Source organism: Telmatherina bonti, assembly GCF_933228915.1.
Source record: "Telmatherina bonti genome assembly, chromosome: 20".
Classification (NCBI taxonomy): Eukaryota; Metazoa; Chordata; class Actinopteri; order Atheriniformes; family Telmatherinidae; genus Telmatherina; species Telmatherina bonti.
Window position 1 is genome coordinate 34,286,685 of NC_136618.1, and position 20,608 is coordinate 34,307,292.

Below are 20,608 nucleotides of genomic sequence, written 5' to 3' on the forward strand. Positions count from 1 at the left end.
GATGCTTGGCTGCGTTAGATGTTACACCTGCTGGAAAGCAGCTCAGTTCTGGCTTGTTTCTGTCCGCATCAGACACAAACTCGCCATAAAGCATCTTCTCAGTAAAGACGATGTTTTGCTTCCTGTTTAAACTTCAGACCAACAGACAAATACAATAAAATTAAGATTTTTCCATATTTTACACCTTTTCTTAACAGTTATGTAGAGAAAGTCTATAAAGTTTCTATTAAAATTTCTGTTTGCCTTTCAGCGGACTCTACAAAGCCCAAAACCACCACCACCCGCAGTACTGGTCCCACCACCACACGCACCGCTGCTCCCACCACCACCGCCCCCCGCACTCGCCCCACAGCAGCCAAACCAGCAGCCACTGCTTCGCCAGAGAAGAAGCCCCCGGCACCCCGCACCTCACGGCCCACCACTTCAGCCATGGCCAGCAGCGCAGGAGCCCCCAGCAGGCCCACGGCACGTCCCAACACAGCGCCGGCCCCCAACATCCGCAACGTCCGCTCCAAGATTGGCTCCACAGACAACATGAAGCACCAGCCTGGAGGGGGGAAGGTGGGTCCTACGGGGGTGTAACACTCCTGTTTTCTGGCCTTCAACTCTTCCAGGAGCTGCAGCCTCTGGCGTTTAGCACGCAGCATCGTCTTCTTCTGGTGTTTTCCTTCATTTCTCTGAAACAAACTACGTTTTTCATCTGAGGAAAACAAAACACTTTGTGTTTCACACTGAAATACACACGCGTCACTTTCTGTGTGTTTGTCTTGGTTTTTCAAACATGTGTTCATGTTTTCCTCTGCATGTTCATTTCCTACCTCTGCATGCTTCCTTTGAGCTCCCAGCCCCCGTTCCGGTGCTGAAAAGCTAGAAGCAAACCTGAAGAACGCTGCAGATTTCCATCCTCAGGGTCTCTGTAGGGTCCTGGTCACAGGATCCGGCCTCACAGGCGTGTTGTCTGTCATCATGACAGAGTTTAAGTTAAAAAAGTTAGTGGGTCCAGATCCACCCAGTTCCAGACTCATCATGTGGTCTGATGGGTCCAGATCCACCCAGTTCCAGACTCATCATGTGGTCTGATGGGTCCAGATCCACCCAGTTCCAGACTCATCATGTGGTCTGATGGGTCCAGATCCACCCAGTTCCAGACTCATCATGTGGTCTGATGGGTCCAGATCCACCCAGTTCCAGACTCATCATGTGGTCTGATGGGTCCAGATCCACCCAGTTCCAGACTCATCATGTGGTCTAAATGAGTCCAGATCCACCCAGTTCCAGACTCATCATGTGGTCTGATGGGTCCAGATCCACCCAGTTCCAGACTCATCATGTGGTCTGACGGGTCCAGATCCACCCAGTTCCAGACTCATCATGTGGTCTAAATGAGTCCAGATCCACCCAGTTCCAGACTCATCATGTGGTCTGATGGGTCCAGATCCACCCAGTTCCAGACTCATTATGTGGTCTGATGGGTCCAGATCCACCCAGTTCCAGACTCATCATGTGGTCTGATGGGTCCAGATCCACCCAGTTCCAGACTCATCATGTGGTCTGATGGGTCCAGATCCACCCAGTTCCAGACTCATCATGTGGTCTGATGGGTCCAGATCCACCCTGTTCCAGACTCATCATGTGGTCTGATGGGTCCAGATCCACCCAGTTCCAGACTCATCATGTGGTCTGATGGGTCCAGATCCACCCAGTTCCAGACTCATCATGTGGTCTGATGGGTCCAGATCCACCCAGTTCCAGACTCATCATGTGGTCTGATGGGTCCAGATCCACCATGTTCCAGACTCATCATGTGGTCTGATGGGTCCAGATCCACCCTGTTCCAGACTCATCATGTGGTCTGATGGGTCCAGATCCACCCTGTTCCAGACTCATCATGTGGTCTGATGGGTCCAGATCCACCCTGTTCCAGACTCATCATGTGGTCTGATGGGTCCAGATCCACCCAGTTCCAGACTCATCATGTGGTCTGACGGGTCCAGATCCACCCTGTTCCAGACTCATCATGTGGTCTGACGGGTCCAGATCCACCCAGTTCCAGACTCATCATGTGGTCTGACGGGTCCAGATCCGCCCTGTTCCAGACTCATCATGTGGTCTGATGGGTCCAGATCCACCCTGTTCCAGACTCATCATGTGGTCTGATGGGTCCAGATCCACCCAGTTCCAGACTCATCATGTGGTCTGATGGGTCCAGATCCACCCAGTTCCAGACTCATCATGTGGTCTGATGGGTCCAGATCCACCCAGTTCCAGACTCATCATGCGGTCTGATGGGTCCAGATCCACCCAGTTCCAGACTCATCATGCGGTCTGATGGGTCCAGATCCACCCAGTTCCAGACTCATCATGTGGTCTGATGGGTCCAGATCCACCCAGTTCCAGACTCATCATGTGGTCTGATGGGTCCAGATCCACCCAGTTCCAGACTCATCATGTGGTCTGATGGGTCCAGATCCACCCAGTTCCAGACTCATCATGTGGTCTGATGGGTCCAGATCCACCCAGTTCCAGACTCATCATGTGGTCTAAATGAGTCCAGATCCACCCAGTTCCAGACTCATCATGTGGTCTGATGGGTCCAGATCCACCCAGTTCCAGACTCATCATGTGGTCTGATGGGTCCAGATCCACCCAGTTCCAGACTCATCATGTGGTCTGATGGGTCCAGATCCACCCAGTTCCAGACTCATCATGTGGTCTGATGGGTCCAGATCCACCCAGTTCCAGACTCATCATGCGGTCTGATGGGTCCAGATCCACCCAGTTCCAGACTCATCATGCGGTCTGATGGGTCCAGATCCACCCAGTTCCAGACTCATCATGTGGTCTGATGGGTCCAGATCCACCCAGTTCCAGACTCATCATGTGGTCTGATGGGTCCAGATCCACCCAGTTCCAGACTCATCATGTGGTCTGATGGGTCCAGATCCACCCAGTTCCAGACTCATCATGTGGTCTGATGGGTCCAGATCCACCCAGTTCCAGACTCATCATGTGGTCTAAATGAGTCCAGATCCACCCAGTTCCAGACTCATCATGTGGTCTGATGGGTCCAGATCCACCCAGTTCCAGACTCATCATGTGGTCTGATGGGTCCAGATCCACCCAGTTCCAGACTCATCATGTGGTCTGATGGGTCCAGATCCACCCAGTTCCAGACTCATCATGTGGTCTAAATGAGTCCAGATCCACCCAGTTCCAGACTCATCATGTGGTCTGATGGGTCCAGATCCACCCAGTTCCAGACTCATCATGTGGTCTGATGGGTCCAGATCCACCCAGTTCCAGACTCATCATGTGGTCTGATGGGTCCAGATCCACCCAGTTCCAGACTCATCATGTGGTCTGATGGGTCCAGATCCACCCAGTTCCAGACTCATCATGTGGTCTGATGGGTCCAGATCCACCCAGTTCCCGACTCATCATGTGGTCTGATGGGTCCAGATCCACCCAGTTCCAGACTCATCATGTGGACTGATGGGTCCAGATCCACCCAGTTCCAGACTCATCATGTGGTCTGATGGGTCCAGATCCACCCAGTTCCAGACTCATCATGTGGTCTAAATGAGTCCAGATCCACCCAGTTCCAGACTCATCATGTGGTCTGATGGGTCCAGATCCACCCAGTTCCAGACTCATCATGTGGTCTGATGGGTCCAGATCCACCCAGTTCCAGACTCATCATGTGGTCTGATGGGTCCAGATCCACCCAGTTCCAGACTCATCATGTGGTCTGATGGGTCCAGATCCACCCAGTTCCAGACTCATCATGTGGTCTAAATGAGTCCAGATCCACCCAGTTCCAGACTCATCATGTGGTCTGATGGGTCCAGATCCACCCAGTTCCAGACTCATCATGTGGTCTGATGGGTCCAGATCCACCCAGTTCCAGACTCATCATGTGGTCTGATGGGTCCAGATCCACCCAGTTCCAGACTCATCATGTGGTCTGATGGGTCCAGATCCACCCAGTTCCAGACTCATCATGTGGTCTGATGGGTCCAGATCCACCCAGTTCCAGACTCATCATGTGGTCTGATGGGTCCAGATCCACCCAGTTCCAGACTCATCATGTGGTCTGATGGGTCCAGATCCACCATGTTCCAGACTCATCATGTGGTCTGATGGGTCCAGATCCACCCAGTTCCAGACTCATCATGTGGTCTGATGGGTCCAGATCCACCCAGTTCCAGACTCATCATGTGGTCTGATGGGTCCAGATCCACCCAGTTCCAGACTCATCATGTGGTCTAAATGAGTCCAGATCCACCCAGTTCCAGACTCATCATGTGGTCTGATGGGTCCAGATCCACCCAGTTCCAGACTCATCATGTGGTCTGATGGGTCCAGATCCACCCAGTTCCAGACTCATCATGTGGTCTGATGGGTCCAGATCCACCCAGTTCCAGACTCATCATGTGGTCTGATGGGTCCAGATCCACCCAGTTCCAGACTCATCATGTGGTCTGATGGGTCCAGATCCACCCAGTTCCCGACTCATCATGTGGTCTGATGGGTCCAGATCCACCCAGTTCCAGACTCATCATGTGGACTGATGGGTCCAGATCCACCCAGTTCCAGACTCATCATGTGGTCTGATGGGTCCAGATCCACCCAGTTCCAGACTCATCATGTGGTCTAAATGAGTCCAGATCCACCCAGTTCCAGACTCATCATGTGGTCTGATGGGTCCAGATCCACCCAGTTCCAGACTCATCATGTGGTCTGATGGGTCCAGATCCACCCAGTTCCAGACTCATCATGTGGTCTGATGGGTCCAGATCCACCCAGTTCCAGACTCATCATGTGGTCTGATGGGTCCAGATCCACCCAGTTCCAGACTCATCATGTGGTCTAAATGAGTCCAGATCCACCCAGTTCCAGACTCATCATGTGGTCTGATGGGTCCAGATCCACCCAGTTCCAGACTCATCATGTGGTCTGATGGGTCCAGATCCACCCAGTTCCAGACTCATCATGTGGTCTGATGGGTCCAGATCCACCCAGTTCCAGACTCATCATGTGGTCTGATGGGTCCAGATCCACCCAGTTCCAGACTCATCATGTGGTCTGATGGGTCCAGATCCACCCAGTTCCAGACTCATCATGTGGTCTGATGGGTCCAGATCCACCCAGTTCCAGACTCATCATGTGGTCTGATGGGTCCAGATCCACCATGTTCCAGACTCATCATGTGGTCTGATGGGTCCAGATCCACCCAGTTCCAGACTCATCATGTGGTCTGATGGGTCCAGATCCACCCAGTTCCAGACTCATCATGTGGTCTGATGGGTCCAGATCCACCATGTTCCAGACTCATCATGTGGTCTGATGGGTCCAGATCCACCATGTTCCAGACTCATCATGTGGTCTGATGGGTCCAGATCCACCCAGTTCCAGACTCATCATGTGGTCTGATGGGTCCAGATCCACCCAGTTCCAGACTCATCATGTGGACTGATGGGTCCAGATCCACCCTGTTCCAGACTCATCATGTGGTCTGATGGGTCCAGATCCACCCAGTTCCAGACTCATCATGTGGACTGATGGGTCCAGATCCACCCAGTTCCAGACTCATCATGTGGTCTGATGGGTCCAGATCCACCCAGTTCCAGACTCATCATGTGGTCTGATGGGTCCAGATCCACCCAGTTCCAGACTCATCATGTGGTCTGATGGGTCCAGATCCACCCTGTTCCAGACTCATCATGTGGACTGATGGGTCCAGATCCACCCAGTTCCAGACTCATCATGTGGTCTGATGGGTCCAGATCCACCATGTTCCAGACTCATCATGTGGACTGATGGGTCCAGATCCACCCAGTTCCAGACTCATCATGTGGACTGATGGGTCCAGATCCACCCAGTTCCAGACTGATTGAAGAGACAGATGAAGTGATACAGACATCATGTCCGGTGTTTCTGTACCAGGCTGTTGAATCAGGCTCTGATCTGGTCTTGGTCAACCAAACCGTTTGGACTTCTGCATCTCCTCTCCAGCTTTCCTCATCCCTGCAGTATTCCTCCTGACACCTCTCCCTCTCTGGTATTCTGCTGCTAACGTTTTTTCCTCCGGTCATCTTCTCCTCTCTCTCTGTCCTACTCTTTCTCCAACACCTTCATGTGACATGAAACCGACCTCCTCCTCCTGCTGCCTGTTGTTGTGAGTTATTGTCATTGACCCAGTCGGGCTTGTCTCCTTAGGTGTCATCTGCCTCTCAGAACACCTCCAAAGAAGGCAGCCAGGCCAAAGTGAGTTCCCTCTGCTTCCTCCCCAACCATCACCACTTCCTCTTTCCGCTGTTGTCACACGCTCTTCATAAAGCATGAAGACGATAGAAGCGCAGTCAGATTCATCACCTGTCAGCAGGTTTAGGTCGTTCATGCTGCTCTGATGAGACAAAGACTATATAAACTCTTTCTTCTCATGTTACGGAGTGTGTGGTTCTGTAAAAACCATTTCATCTCAGCTTTTGTTTGGTTTCGTAGTTGAAGATAAACATGATTGAAAATGGAGTTTTAATCACTATAAATAAACTAAATCCTTCATAGTGATGTCTAATAAAATGCATAATGACAGTAATTAGGTTTATTTGTTAACAAAGGATTGATATTGAGCCAAACGAATCAGCTGTTGTGTGTGAAAGTGGTGCGCTGCATGCAGATTGGTGCAGGTCTGCTGGTCCAGAGTTGTGGGCTTGCAGGTCATTTTCCTGCACGTGTTTCGCTGTAGAACCAGAACATGAAAGAAATTAATCTGCACGCTAAATGTCGGCTGCTCTAACCCAGATAATGGCGGTTTCATCGGTTGTCAGTCTGTTTAGTTCTGCTGTGCGAACAAACAGGATCAGCTGCCTCTTCCATCTTTCTGCACTGAAACGGTGAAACGGCAGGAGGTCGTTTTGTCCAGCTGAACCTTCCTCTCACCCTCCGTTCTGACCTTTCTAACCCTGGTTGTGGTGATGACTTCTTCTCCCCCACACCTTCTTTCATCCTCCTCTTCTCCTCCTTTCCTCCTGTGCTTCTCATACCCTCTCCCGTTGCCCCCTCCTCCCTCTCTGCTCTCCTTCTTGCTGCTATGCTGTATCCGTTTAGGTTCAGGTAGTCTCCAAAAAGCTGGACTTCAGCCACGTCACCTCACGCTTGGGTTCCAAGGACAATATGAAGCATGTTCCTGGTGGAGGGAATGTAAGTACTGTCCGGCCCACAAGCAGAGCTCAGAAGCAGAAGAAACCGTGTAAAGCTGTGCCCCCCCCCACCTCCAACGACGTCTAGACGCCGTTAAAACGCAATGATTCCAAATGTTATCAGCCATATTTTATCCCCAGCGATCATAAACATGTCGGATGACAAAACGGAGATATTTCCAGTTTCATGGACGATATGAGCTCCGCTTGCATCTGCAGGAGCAACATGTCTGGAAAAAGGCAAGCAGCTGAGAGCACCTTGGAAAGGCAGAGTCTCTCAGACATAAAGACATGCGGGCAGACAGATCAAACCAAAGAACTGGGGTTGGTTAAAGTTTAAACGGCGTGGCGCCGCATACCAGAGGAATCAGCGTCAAGATGAAGCTTGTTGCATTGCTGTGTGACGGAACTGAGTCTCTGGCAAAACCGGCAGATGCTGACTGGCTTCACTGTGCAGCTATCTCACCCTTCTGCCTAAAACCGAATAGTCTGAGGAAAGTCTGACCAGTTTGTCCAGTTCTGCCCATGACACTGGAAATGACCTGCTTTCTGGAGGTGTTAAGGACCAGGTTTCCATCCCTGATAGGTCTGATTTGTTAAAATGCTTTTGGGAGCCATTTATTGTCTCTGGCGCCGTTTTCGGTCAGAAGTCTTGAAGTTCCCACCTTCCTCTGACGTGGCTGCTGAACTTCAGTCGGCCTTTCTGCTGCAGTGCTGCTGCATGAGCTCATAGTTTACATGAAGTAATAGTAGTAGTGGTGGTGTGTGGTGCGGGAGTGGCAGATCTCTCCGGCTTCCTCCCACCATCCCTTTACGTTGTCTGCAGGAGGAAGTGCTGGGTTTTCCTGTGGTGGCCTGGCTACCTGTCCAGGTGGACCTGCCTCTCTCCCTCTGATAGCCTGGACGGAGCCCAGCTTCCTGACTTGGACGAAGCGCTGTAGAAAAGAATGAATGTACGATGATGATATTTGTTAATCATTGCTGCTCTTATGAACGTCGTCCCAACTTGGATGGAATTCGGATTCGTCTGGACGTCTCATCAGGACTAAACTTGTAATAAGTGCAGTTAGACGATCAGAAAAAGGTCCAGGAACAATGTGAACTCCATAGATTTATCCAAAAAGCGACACTCCAGGCTGGAACGCTGAAGAGCAGGAATTATGGGGTAGCGGACAGCATGCCAGCAAGCTGAAGGTACCAGCCCTCAGAACCTGCTTCAGTCCCCAGCTTGTCTTGTCCTGCTCTGCCACTAACACACTGCACTCCAGTCAGGCTTCTGATTGGCCGTCTCTGTGTGGTTACTGGCTCTGCTGTCCTGAACTCAGCTGCTTTTTGCTCCTTTTTTCCACAAATGAAAGCATTTCCCTCCTTTTAGACGAGCAGGGTTAGAGAACCGCCTCGGCGTGTCGGATGAAGGCTCAGACACGCTTAACCTCTCAACTGTCAGCAGGTGCAGATCCTGAACAAAAAGGTGGACGTGAGTAAGGTGACGTCAAAGTGCGGCTCCAAGGACAACATCAAGCACAAGCCTGGTGAGCTCCCTGGGAAATGATCAGCTGACGTGCTTGCATCATTTCAACCTTCTTTATGGAGAAAGTCTAATAAAACGTCAGGAGAAGCTGACTTAGGCAGAAGCTGTAACTCAGTAAATACACTGATTTTCCCTTTTTAAGCCTTAAAGATGCAAAGTTTTGTCATTCTTTCCCTGCATTGTTTCTGCGTTGCCTCACTCATCGATGTGCCGCGGCAGGGGGAGGAACGCTGAAGATTGAGACCCACAAAGTGAACTTTAAGGAGCAGGCTCAGTCCAAAGTGGGTTCCACGGAGAACGTGAGCCCCTCGCCTGCAGGAGGACGTGTCCAGGTGAGGTAGAACGTCCCCGCTCCAAGTTATCTTCAGTCATTGTTTCATTCATGTCTGCGTGAAGAATACCTCATGTAGGGAGGTGCCAAGCGTTCAGTGCCAAGCGTTCAGTGCCTGCCTTCGTCCACGGGGACATCTGGTGGCCCATCATCAGACAGACCGTCCAGAGATACACACATGCAAACACACACATGTGCACATGATGTCTGAACTGTTGTGCAAATTGGTTCATCACATGATGTCACCTGTCCCTCAGCCAATGGCAGCCCGCCTGTGTCTCCAGATCCCGACAGTCACGCCGTGTGGCACCATGTATGTATTTAGGTTGACGCCGCGCCGCATCACGCTGCCTCTACGAGCTGACGTCCCATTGCGCCGCCATCTAGCATGCGTCTCCAATGTATTTATAAGGTGTAAGTCCAACCACAACAATAACTTCACCAGTTTTCACCTGATTTTATCACCCTTTAGAGATATTATTATGATTCAGATCACTGTAAAACATTAAAAACTACGTGCTAAAATATTTTTATATGCTATAAAAAGTTTTGGGTTTTTTTTCTTTCCATTCTAGATTGCACCGTCTGTTGGCAGCAAATTGTAGTAGCTCTGACTTGCTATCTTGATTTTTTTTTTAAAGTACAAAGTCTTCTTGCATAGATATTACCTCAAACTAGGTTTTTTTTTTCTGAGGATTTCATGCCGGTTCGGAGGGTGTCCTGCAAGAAGGTTTTTTTTTTGTATATTTTTGCTCTTTCAAGGCTTGTTATGATGAGTCTCCATGGCAACGAAAGACTTGTTTACAATCAGGATCAACTGATTAACCTCTCCCAAATCAGGATTATCAGCGAAACAACACATCAAATCCTGATGGAGTTGAAAAGAAAGAGAAGAGGATGCAGAGCGGGAGTCAGAGAATGAAGAAGGCGATGGAGATTTAAACCATTTCTCCCGGCCGTCCTCATGGGTAATGTGAGATCGCTAACTAACAAAACGGACGAGCTCGAGATGCTAACAAGGTCTCAGAAAGAATACAGAGTGCGCAGTATTATGTGCTTCACCGAGACATGGCTGCATGAACACATCCCTGACTGTAATGTGTCTGTACCGGGCTTTAAAACGGTCCGTGCAGACCGCAGTAGACAACACAGCGGAAAGCTAAAGGGTGGTGGAATTGCAGTGCTGGTTAACCAGCGTTGGTGTCATCCTGGACATGTTACTGTCAAGGAGAAGATATGCACAAGGGACATGGAACTGTTAGCTGTGAGCTTCCGTCCATATTATTTACCCAGAGAGTTTACCTGTGTTATTCTGGTAGCAGTTTATATAATACCTGGTACCGCACCAGACACAGCCTGTGACGTCATCAGCTCCGTCGTTGCTCGGCTACAAACACAGCATCCAAACTCATTCATGGCGATCTCCGGAGACTTCAACAACGTCTCCCTCTCTGCAACTCTACCAACATTCCAGCAGTTTGTCAGCTGCTCCACCAGAGAAAATAAGATGTTGGACTTATTTTATGCAAATATGAATAATGGATCCAGTTGTTCTGCCCTGCCTCCTTTAGGAAGATCTGACCATAATCTGGTTCTTCTCCCCTCCACCTACAAGCCCATCGTTCAGCAGCAACCAGTCATCACAAAGACTATCAAAATCTGGTCTGCTGAAGCTGAAGATGCTCTTAGAGGAGGCTTTGAGGCTACAGACTGGAACGTCCTCTGTGAACCTCATGGAGACGACATCAACGCCATGACTGAGTGTGTGACAGATTACATAAACTTCTGTGTGGACAGCATCGTCCCAACAAGAACAGTGAGGTGCTTCCCCAATAACAAACCCTGGATCACCAGTGAGCTGAAAAAGCTGCTGAACATCAAAAAGAAAGCCTTCAGGGATGGAGACACGGAGTTATTGAGGGCAACACAAAAACAACTTAAAACCCAAACTAAGAAGTGCAAGGAGGACTACAGGAAGAAGTTAGAAAGTCAGCTCCAGCAGAATAACCTGAGGGATGTGTGGTCTGGAATGAAGAAGATCACCGGCTTCAAGTTAAAGGGGGACCAGCCTGATGGAGGTCTGGACAGAGCTAATGAGCTGAACATATTCTTCAACAGGTTCAGTTCACCCCCTACCTCCAGCCCAACAGACCACACACCCTCCATAAGCCCACTGCTTTCCTGTCACGCCTCCAATCTGTCACCCTGCAGCTCAGTCATGGACCAGAACACAGCTTCATCTCCCTCCACATCAGGACATCCTGAGACCTCCACCTTGTTTGTCTCCTGCAATCAGGTTAAGAAGCAACTTGAGAAACTGAACCAGAACAAGGCTGCAGGTCCAGATGGTGTCAGTCCATCTGCTGGGGTAGTAGCATCAGAACCAGAGACTTGAAGAGAATCAACAAACTGATCCAGAAAGCTGCTTCTGTGCTTGGAGTAACTCTGGAGCCGCTGGAGCTGATTGTCCAAAGAAGAATGCTGCACAAGCTGATGAAGATGATGGAGGATTCTTCACACCCTCTCCACAACACAGTGATGAAACAACAAAGTGTGTTCAGTGAGAGGCTTCTTCAGGTCCGATGTAAGACTGAAAGATACAGAAGATCATTCCTACCAGCAGCCATCAGCCTCCGGAACAAGACCTCCTCTAGTTATTATTATTATATACTATAATATTGAACTTCCCTTTGGGGATTAATGAAGTATTTTTCATTCATTTCATTTAATATAACTGAGACATAAGGTAGGAACAGTATAAATACAAGTATAAATGAATTCCAGATTCTCCAAACGTTGTCGTACGCCAGGGTCAGAGGTCAGGACGTTTTACCGCCATGTCCTGGTCACTCGGACTGGTTCCCAGCGGGTCACTCGGACTGCTTCCCAGCGGGTCACTCGGACTGGTTCCCAGCGGGTCACTCGGACTGGTTCCCAGCGGGTCACTCGGACTGGTTCCCAGCGGGTGACTCGGACTGGTTCCCAGCGGGTCACTCGGACTGGTTCCCAGCGGGTGACTCGGACTGGTTCCCAGCGGGTCACTCGGACTGGTTCCCAGCGGGTCACTCGGACTGGTTCCCAGCGGGTGACTCGGACTGGTTCCCAGCGGGTCACTCGGACTGGTTCCCAGCGGGTCACTCGGACTGGTTCCCAGCGGGTCACTCGGACTGGTTCCCAGCGGGTCTGTGTGTCCTGACATCCTGGACTGATTAGATTGCACACAGGGAGATTGATGGCTGATTATGGGACTGGTAAAGGTGTTGAGTTTAAGGTGTGGCTGTAAACTACACCTGGATCCTTCCTCTTTAAGGAGGTTATTTCCTTTCACTTCTCCAGTTTGGGATAATCCATGAAGGGTTTTAATGGAGCCAAACTGGAAAAACTGGGTTGATTTAAGGTTAAATAGTTGCACGTCTCTGTCTTTATGTCTCAGATGATTTGACTTCGACTGTCCCCGCTGATTGACATAACTTGCTGTGTGTTTCTAGGCTGAGGGGGTCCAGGAGACCACGGAGGGGACCCTCCCCAGTGAGCCGGGGCAGAACGGGAGTCTCGTTGGCCATGAGAACGGGCTGAAGGACGGCGCTCCCGGTGACGGCGAGGGCCTCCGAGAGCCGCAGGCTCTGGACTCCCACATCCCAGAGACAAGTAAGTCAGGTGGCTGAGCAGGTCGATCCCGGCGCAGCAGCGTGGCGGACGGGGAGGCAGACAGGAAGTCTGCGAGGTGGCGTGCAGGTCCAACGGCGCCGTCTCGCCGCATGCTTCATGTGTTTCACGTCTTTCTGCTTCCTGAATTCTAAAACTTGTCATTGATGTGTGACTTCTTATCTTGCAGGCATCTAATTCTGCTGTCCCTCTACCTCCTCATTCCCACCTCCCCACAACGCCACCGCCTCCCCCTTCCTCTCTCTCCCCTGCTCCCCCCCCCACCTTCTTCTCTCCTACTCCCCCCCTCCTCTCTCCTCCCCGCCCCCCCCCCAACCTCTCTGCTACAGATTGAGTCTTTCAAGCTCAACTTCCGCGAGAATGCTCGCTCTCGCACGGACCACGGCGCTGACATCCTCACCCGGCCAGACCCCGCCCACATGGCTCCCATGCCCCCACCTCCCAGCTGCCTCCACCGCGTGTGCACCAGCTCCTCCTCTGCCTCCTCCTTGCTGCTCTTTCAGGTGGAGGTCCAGGAGGACAGCTACAGCTCCATCACAGGATCCTGACCGCATCGAACCCTCTGGAACCTGTAGTTCTCTGACATCATCGTCACCCTCCTCATCCTCAACCTTCTGCACCAGGCAGACTGCCTTGGGGTCTGGGTGGTCTACGTAGCGAGGAGACTTCTCCCGACCCGGAGCGTCTTTACCCAGTCGGACTTGTCTGACTCCCTCTGTCCTCCACACCTTCAGACCGCCTGCTTCATCAGCCCGCTCCTCACCCCGTGGATCCCCCTGCTTCTCTAACTTCTCTTTGTGACTTTAGGGCCATTTTTCCCAGTAACATCACAGTAACGTAGAGTTCATGTCCTAGACTCAGTCTTCCTTCATTTCCCATGAAAACAAGCTGAGAAACAGACCAGCGAGACAACAGGACGGATATCCAACCTTTCAGCTCTTTAACTCTTCCTGCTCTGTGTGTTTGTGATGTTTGAGTGGAAACCTTTGTGTAAAAATGAGTGTTCCCTCATTTTTCTGTCTTATTGCAGCTTTTTTCTCCTTTGTGTCCCTTGATGATGATGATGATGATGATGATAGTTTATTTATATTATTCTTGCTATAAAAGCAACCCAGGTTTTCATGACGCGGGGCGGAGAGGGAGGGCGTTCATGAGCACGCTGCGGCGCGTTCAGAGGGAGCTGGAGCGTCCAGCAGGGTTTGGTTGGAAGGGTTAAACAGTTAGGTAACTTTCTGAGGTACAACTGCAACAGATGTGAAAAGGCTTCGGTTTTTGCTTCGTTTTGTTTTTTTTCTTGAAAGGAAGAAGTTTTGTGGTGTGGAGCAGCTGTAAGTTGGTCCGGAGGGAGATGAGGATGTAGTTCAGGCTGAAGCAGGGAGTGGTGTCTCATCCTGTCCATCACACTAACGGGGGGGGGTGCAGAGGAAAAGTCCAGAACCAGCTGAGGGGAACAGAAACTGGGTCCTGGTGTGGGAAATCAAGCTGGTCCCAGTTCCAGCATCATGTCTCTGTTGGTGCTTCGCTAAAGCCCCCGCCTCTAAAGCAGCTGCAGGAGAGTGCATTGTTGCTGTTGTATCCGCAGTGGGACGTCATGTGACCTTAGTCTCCGCCTCCTCTTCATAATGCATGGCTAGAAGGTCCAAGGCGCTGGATACAGATGGGCTTCCTGACTCAGATCTGGATCTGGATCCTTTCTTTCAGCAGAACAACATCCAGGGTGTGGAAACCAGTTTGCAGCCGACGCTGCGTGTGGAAACCAGTTTGCAGCCGACGCTGCGTGTGGAAACCAGTTTGCAGCCGACGCTGCGTGTGGAAACCAGTTTGCAGCCGACGCTGCGTGTGGAAACCAGTTTGCAGCCGACGCTGCGTGTGGAAACCAGTTTGCAGCCGACGCTGCGTGTGGAAACCAGTTTGCAGCCGACGCTGCGTGTGGAAACCGGTTTGCAGCCGACGCTGCGTGTGGAAACCAGTGGGATCAGCGCGGCGACGGCCAACCAAACAGCTCCAAACCTTAAAACCAAAAGCAAAAAGCGGCTCGTACAGCTCAGCTTCAGGAAAATCTTCTTTTCTTCTGTTTTTGCGAAGTTTTGGTGTAATTTTACGGTGTGGGAACAGTTTCCACATATATGCATATTTCTAATACAACTCGTAAAAACAATCACAGTTTTACCAGATACTCCCAGAAATGATGTCACACATAAAACTTCTGCAGTTTTCTACGCAAATTGCTGCTTTGATCATGATTTATGAAAGTTTTGATACTGAATTTGCACCTTAACAGCTGAATATGTGAGAGGACCAGCTGGTCATCATTTCAGAATAATCTTTAAAAGCTTCACTTTTCTCTGCTGTCAGTTATTTAATGATTCTTTTAACAGGTCATTTCCTGTGGATCTCGTATTATAAGGATATAATCTCTGATATAAACGGGAAATAATGAACATTGTTGAAGATAATAAACTTGTAATTAATGTTCTTTAGTGGGATTGTTTTGCATGAATGATGGCGTGTCGTCAGACGGCTTCTGCCTGTCCGCAGCTGAATCTTTGCTTTACTTCACGCCGTTTCTGAGTCTGCACCTGGGTGTAAAACGGATCAGTCTCCACTGATCAGGAATTTTTATCGGCCCAAACTCTGGGTGAAGAGGTGCAGCGTGGGCGACTTGCCTCATGATGGTTACAGCTGCTCTTCTCACCGTGACAAATGGAAAAATTTGGCCTTTTTTATTTCAGGAGGCCACTAAAGAGAAAGAATGTCTTTTCAGATGATTTCTACTAAACATGGAAGAGCTTGCGGATGTATTTATCTGTGTGCTCCTTGTTGTGCTTTCCTGCTTAAAGAGGCTGCACGTGCGCTTTGAAGCAGCCAGTTTTACATATTATATCATGGATTTTCTCCAGTATTTAACGTCAACAAGACACTTAGAAATGATTTTAAATCCTCTTCAGAGAATAGACTAAGCCTTTTTTAAGTGCTGTTAGGAGGAAGATGCTGAGCTGGAAAAATGAAGGTTAATTAAGACATTTATAACAGAATTGTAGTGCACGTGTGACATTATGAAGCCCAGTCTGAAGCGATGAAGGGGACGACCTGATTGGCTGTAAATAGTTGTGTAAGGATGCAGGGGCCTCTGCAGGGGCCACATAGGGAGAGCATATCAGAGCGATGCTGCGTTCCCAGGCTGCGCCGGAGGCTCTAACACATCGTAGTTTGGGGTTTTTGAAGACTAATTCTGGCGGTAAGGTTGTTGTACTCTGTGTGAGGAGCGTTAACAAAGCTTCATGTGCTGCCACGCTGACCAGACATGTAACACTAGCTAATGAACACCAGAGCTGAAACGCACAGCGGGATGTGTTGCGTAGACTTCCTGTCATTTGCAGAACCTTCTTACTGTTCAGGTTCTTTTTGGTGCGTTTTCTTTTTTTTTCATTTGATCTTTTGGTTTGTAAGAAATGTGTTCATTGTGATTACTTGTGATTAGTGATGTGATTAATAAACCTGAAATAAACTGAATTAAAACTTTTGTTTGGAGCGTTGTTTTGTCAGAAATATCGAGCTGAGATCTGCTTTCATTTGTTCCACATGACTTTAAAGAGGAGTCAGAACCAAAACCTCTCACTCAGGGTCTAATATTCATCTCAGTTCATCTTTATTCACACAGGGCCGATTCACAACAAAGTCTTCTCAAGGTACCTTTATAAAATAAATGCATAACATGATCCACATCAGTTCAATTTTATAACAATTGTATTTGTATAAACCAGTTCATACTAATTATTACCTATTGAAGGAAACCAGGAGACATAAAATCCTCTTTGTTTCGAACCCCCAGTGTGGTAGTGGTAATGTCCAGGGGCCAAACTGCCCTTTCAGGGGGCCCGGTCTGGCTCAAAAAATCAATTTAGTGAGTATAATTGTAGTGTCCTTAAGAAAGCCTTAGTTTGACGCTCCAATCCCTCATCCACACCAAAAAAGTAAAGAAAAACAACTCCACAGTATCCACGGGATTCAGTTGAATAGTTTTACTTAAAACTTAGACAACAATTTGTTCAGTAGTATAAAAGTATGACAAGCAAAATAAAAAATTAAATGAGAAGAAATAAAACAAGAGAATGAGAGGTCCTCCACACTTGTCTCTGTCTGTCTGCCCCGGTAATTACAGTCACTCACCCACTGCGTGCCAAGCCAATCTAATATGCAGTAGAGCCCTAGTATCCTCTCTTAAGCTACCGGCCATTCTTACATTAAATTAGCTAGTCTAAACAAGTTATCTACAGTTCAAATAAAATTAAATGACATGCATTCCAAATACATCAAAAACAAACACAAAGTGCCGATATTCACAACTTAAATTCTTAATACAAAAAATTGTATTTAGGCTCCTACAATAATAATACATTTTACTTATATGGCTTTATTTCTTAATTAAGCAACTTTACAAGATAAATCAACAACTGAAAAAGTTGAAATGGACCTGAAGACACCAGGGAGGAGTTATAACTGACATCTCGTTGTAAAGATGGAAAATTACTTCAAATTCCAAGCACAGCTTTGTGACGAGAAGGTTTCCGTCTGTGGCCGTCATTGGTTTGGCAGAGACTGCACTACTTCATAATCCTTTCAAGGGGTGACTTATCCCAAACGGTGCTCCAGCTCCTGTCAAATAAAGCTCAGATGTTCTCACACACTAAGTAGTTTGTCCATTCAGGGACTCCGTAGTGAAAATGGGGGCACAAACATGGCAGCTGCCATGTATGTGGAACCCAGTCCCATAAACTACATGTTTTCAGGAGTTTCATCTGGTGTCGTGGATGAAAATGAACCACTGCAGTAAAACCTTACATATTTTATACGTTATTCCATTCTAGATTGCGCCGTCTGTTGGCAGCAAATTGTATTAGCTCTGACTTGCTAGCTTGATTTTTTTTAAAAGCACAAACTCTTCTCACATAGATATTAGGTCTTTTTTTTCTGAGGATTTCATGCCGGTTCGGAGGGTGTGTTGCAAGGAAGATTTTTCTGCATATTTTTGGCTCTTTCAAGGTTTGTTATAATGAGTCTCCACTTGTTTACAATTTGGATCAACTAATTAACCTCTCCCAAATCAGGATTATCAGCGAAACAACACATCAAATCCCGATGGAGTTGAATAGAAAGAGAAGAGGTTGCAGAGCAGGAGTCAGAGAACGAAGAAAGAGATGGAGATTTAAACCATTTCTCCCGACCGTCGTCATGGGTAATGTGAGATTGCTAGCTAACAAAACGGACGAGCTGGAGATGCTAACAAGGTCTCCGAAAGAATACAGAGAGTGCAGTATTATGTGCTTCACCGAGACATGGCTGCATGAACACATCCCTGACTGTAATGTGTCTGTACCGGGCTTTAAAACGGTCCGTGCAGACCACAGTAGACAACACAGCGGAAAGCTAAAGGGTGGTGGAATTGCAGTGCTGTTTTTTTTTTGTTTTTTTGGCCTTGTCCAACATTGACCAGCAGAATGATTGTCTGGATGTTGTGTTCTGCTGTTCAAATTAACATTGCCAAGGGGAGCATTACTGGTGTGATGATCCCCTTGATTTTCTAGATTTTTTATTTTATTTCTTTCTTTATTTTGTGTAAATTTTTGAGTTTCTACTGCTGGACCAGACCAGAGAGGATAGGAGCAACAGAAAGATAAATGGAAAAAGAAAGAAAACACCTCGTAGAGAGAGAGAAAAAGAGAGAGATAGAAAGAGAAAGAAGGAAAAAAACAGACATCTGCATAAACGTACGCATATACACCCATACGCATTTGCCTATATAGACGCATGTACCTACATATTCACACACATAGACACAAACAGGCCAGTTTTAGATTCTTATTCCCCCTGCAGAGGACTAGACTATCAAGTGTCAAGAGAATCATAAACTATCAGGTTAAATATTAATGGGAGGGGGGCGCTGGTGAGCGTGGCCATGTGAAGACGTGTTTTTGCCGAGCTCCGCTTGGGGCAAAGATTTTGACAAAATAACGACCCCAGAGCTGGTGACATCTGTTAGAAGTTTTGTTAATGTACTTGTGTGCTGCCTAGACCCTGTTTTTCTAACTTTTGGGACGCTGTTGGCTGAATAATGGGCAAAACGAAAGTTGGTAAAGACCAGGCCGCTGAGCCCTCGAGCCCCGAAGACCGCCTGTCTCCAGACATGAGTGGGGTCATGGAGGCAATTGCTAACTCCGAGCAGAAGATTTTGGCACGCATCGACTCCAGTACGAAGAACCTAAATGAAAAGATAGGGTCTATCAAGTCAGATTTAGCAGGCCAAGAAGCCCGTTTGCAGGATGTTGAGACTGGCCTGAATGAGTATTCTGACCGGACGGTAACGATGGAGAGCGATGTTAGCCAACTGAAGGTACAAGTGGCTAAGCTAACCCAAAAGTTGGATGAACTCGAAGGACATCAGCGGAGAAGTAATGCTCGCATTGTCGGAGTTAAAGAGGGGTACGAAAACAACGGAAAGCCCACAGATGTCTTCGCGGCAATGCTTAAGGAGTTATTTGGCCTTAGTTTTGTCCCGACGCTGGACCGGGCCCACCGCAGCTTGCGGCCCCGGCCAAATGACAAAGACCCCCCGAGAGTGATTGTGGTGAAGTTTCACTACTTTCAAGAGCGGGAGGAAGTTTTCGGCTCTACTCCAAGACAAGAAGATAAGCATTTTCCCTGACTATACCACCGATGTAGCCAAGAGAAGGGCCTCTTTTGCTGAAGCAAAGCGCCTGCTCCGGAGCTGCACAGGTGTCAGGTTTGGGCTTCTCTACCCCGCGGTTCTTCGCATCACTACACCAACGGGCCAGGAAAAGTGGTTCACGGATCCATCGGAAGCTACAGATTATGTCAAAAAGGTACTCCTACGCCGAGTGTGACTGTCTCCTTCATACACACATTGAGATGACTCACATTCCCAAATGGAGATTTCTGTTTACCTACAGGTGATGCCAGATGTTTGCAGGTACCATTGTTAATAGTTATATACTTAGAATTGTGTTTGTTTTGTTGTGCTGTTTGCAAAGAAGTGTTCTCTTGTTATAGAATGCTGTAACTCAAAGATTTATAATATTTTAGTTTTATTTGGATTCTATATTTTTCTTATTGTTGTATATAAGAATTATTTATTTTATAGATTATTTTGGATTCGGACGAACCATATTTAGTTATGGGCCTATTTTGTGCAATTTTATGTTAACATAGCAGGTTGTGCTGCTAGTTCTGGAGTTGAAGTTATATTGGTAGCCCTTTCACGGGGCACTTGGGCATTTTGAATGGTGTGCTATTACGTGTTACTAGCTGTGTGGGATGCGATCTCAGGGGTATTAGTAGATCAGCATAGGATTTTTGGCTCTCTTTTTTGTTGTTTCTTTTTTCTTTTATTTCTTTCTTTTATTTTCTTTAATAAATACCTAAATGGGTGATTTGCAGGGCAACTCCCGCCTTCGCTTCATAAGTTGGAATGTAAAAGGTATAAATAATCCAATTAAACGTTCAAGGGTTTTTGCGCATTTGAAATCATTGAATCCTGATGTGATGTATCTTCAGGAAACGCACCTTCGGCTGAATGAACAACATAAACTTAGGAAACCTTGGGTAGGGCAAGTATTTTGTTCAAAACATGATGATAGAACAAGAGGAACAGCTATTTTGATTAGAAAAGGAATCCCACTTATTCCATTGACAATTATTGCAGATAACAGAGGTAGATATATAATTGTAAAGGGTAGTTTGTATGGGAAACAGGTTGTTTTAGCAAATGTTTACGGACCAAACTACGATGACTCTATTTTTTTCTCTTCTTTTATAGAGGCTTTACCAGATCTTACATCCTGCCAATTAATATTAGGAGGG

The 20,608-nt window shown here is 48.0% G+C and overlaps 1 protein-coding gene across 8 annotated transcripts in view; it reads left to right on the plus strand.

The window, feature by feature from the left end:
• The window catches only part of LOC306771154 (uncharacterized protein), a 148,388-nt gene extending 135,165 nt beyond the window's left edge, over positions 1-13,223 (plus strand). For 4 of the 8 annotated variants that reach the window (XM_079260236.1, XM_079260239.1, XM_079260243.1 and 1 more), the window contains 6 exons: positions 251-561; positions 6,220-6,267; positions 8,650-8,734; positions 8,953-9,065; positions 12,553-12,712; positions 12,900-13,014. In XM_079260236.1, the coding sequence (XP_079116362.1) occupies positions 251-561; positions 6,220-6,267; positions 8,650-8,734; positions 8,953-9,065; positions 12,553-12,712; positions 12,900-12,907 (725 nt within the window). In that variant the 3' untranslated portion in view covers positions 12,908-13,014. Of the gene's footprint in view, positions 1-250; positions 562-6,219; positions 6,268-8,649; positions 8,735-8,952; positions 9,066-12,552; positions 12,713-12,899; positions 13,015-13,059 lie in introns of those variants that run through there. The other 4 variants (XM_079260237.1, XM_079260238.1, XM_079260240.1 and 1 more) reach the window with 4 other exon arrangements.
• Positions 13,224-20,608: the final 7,385 nt, after the last annotated feature.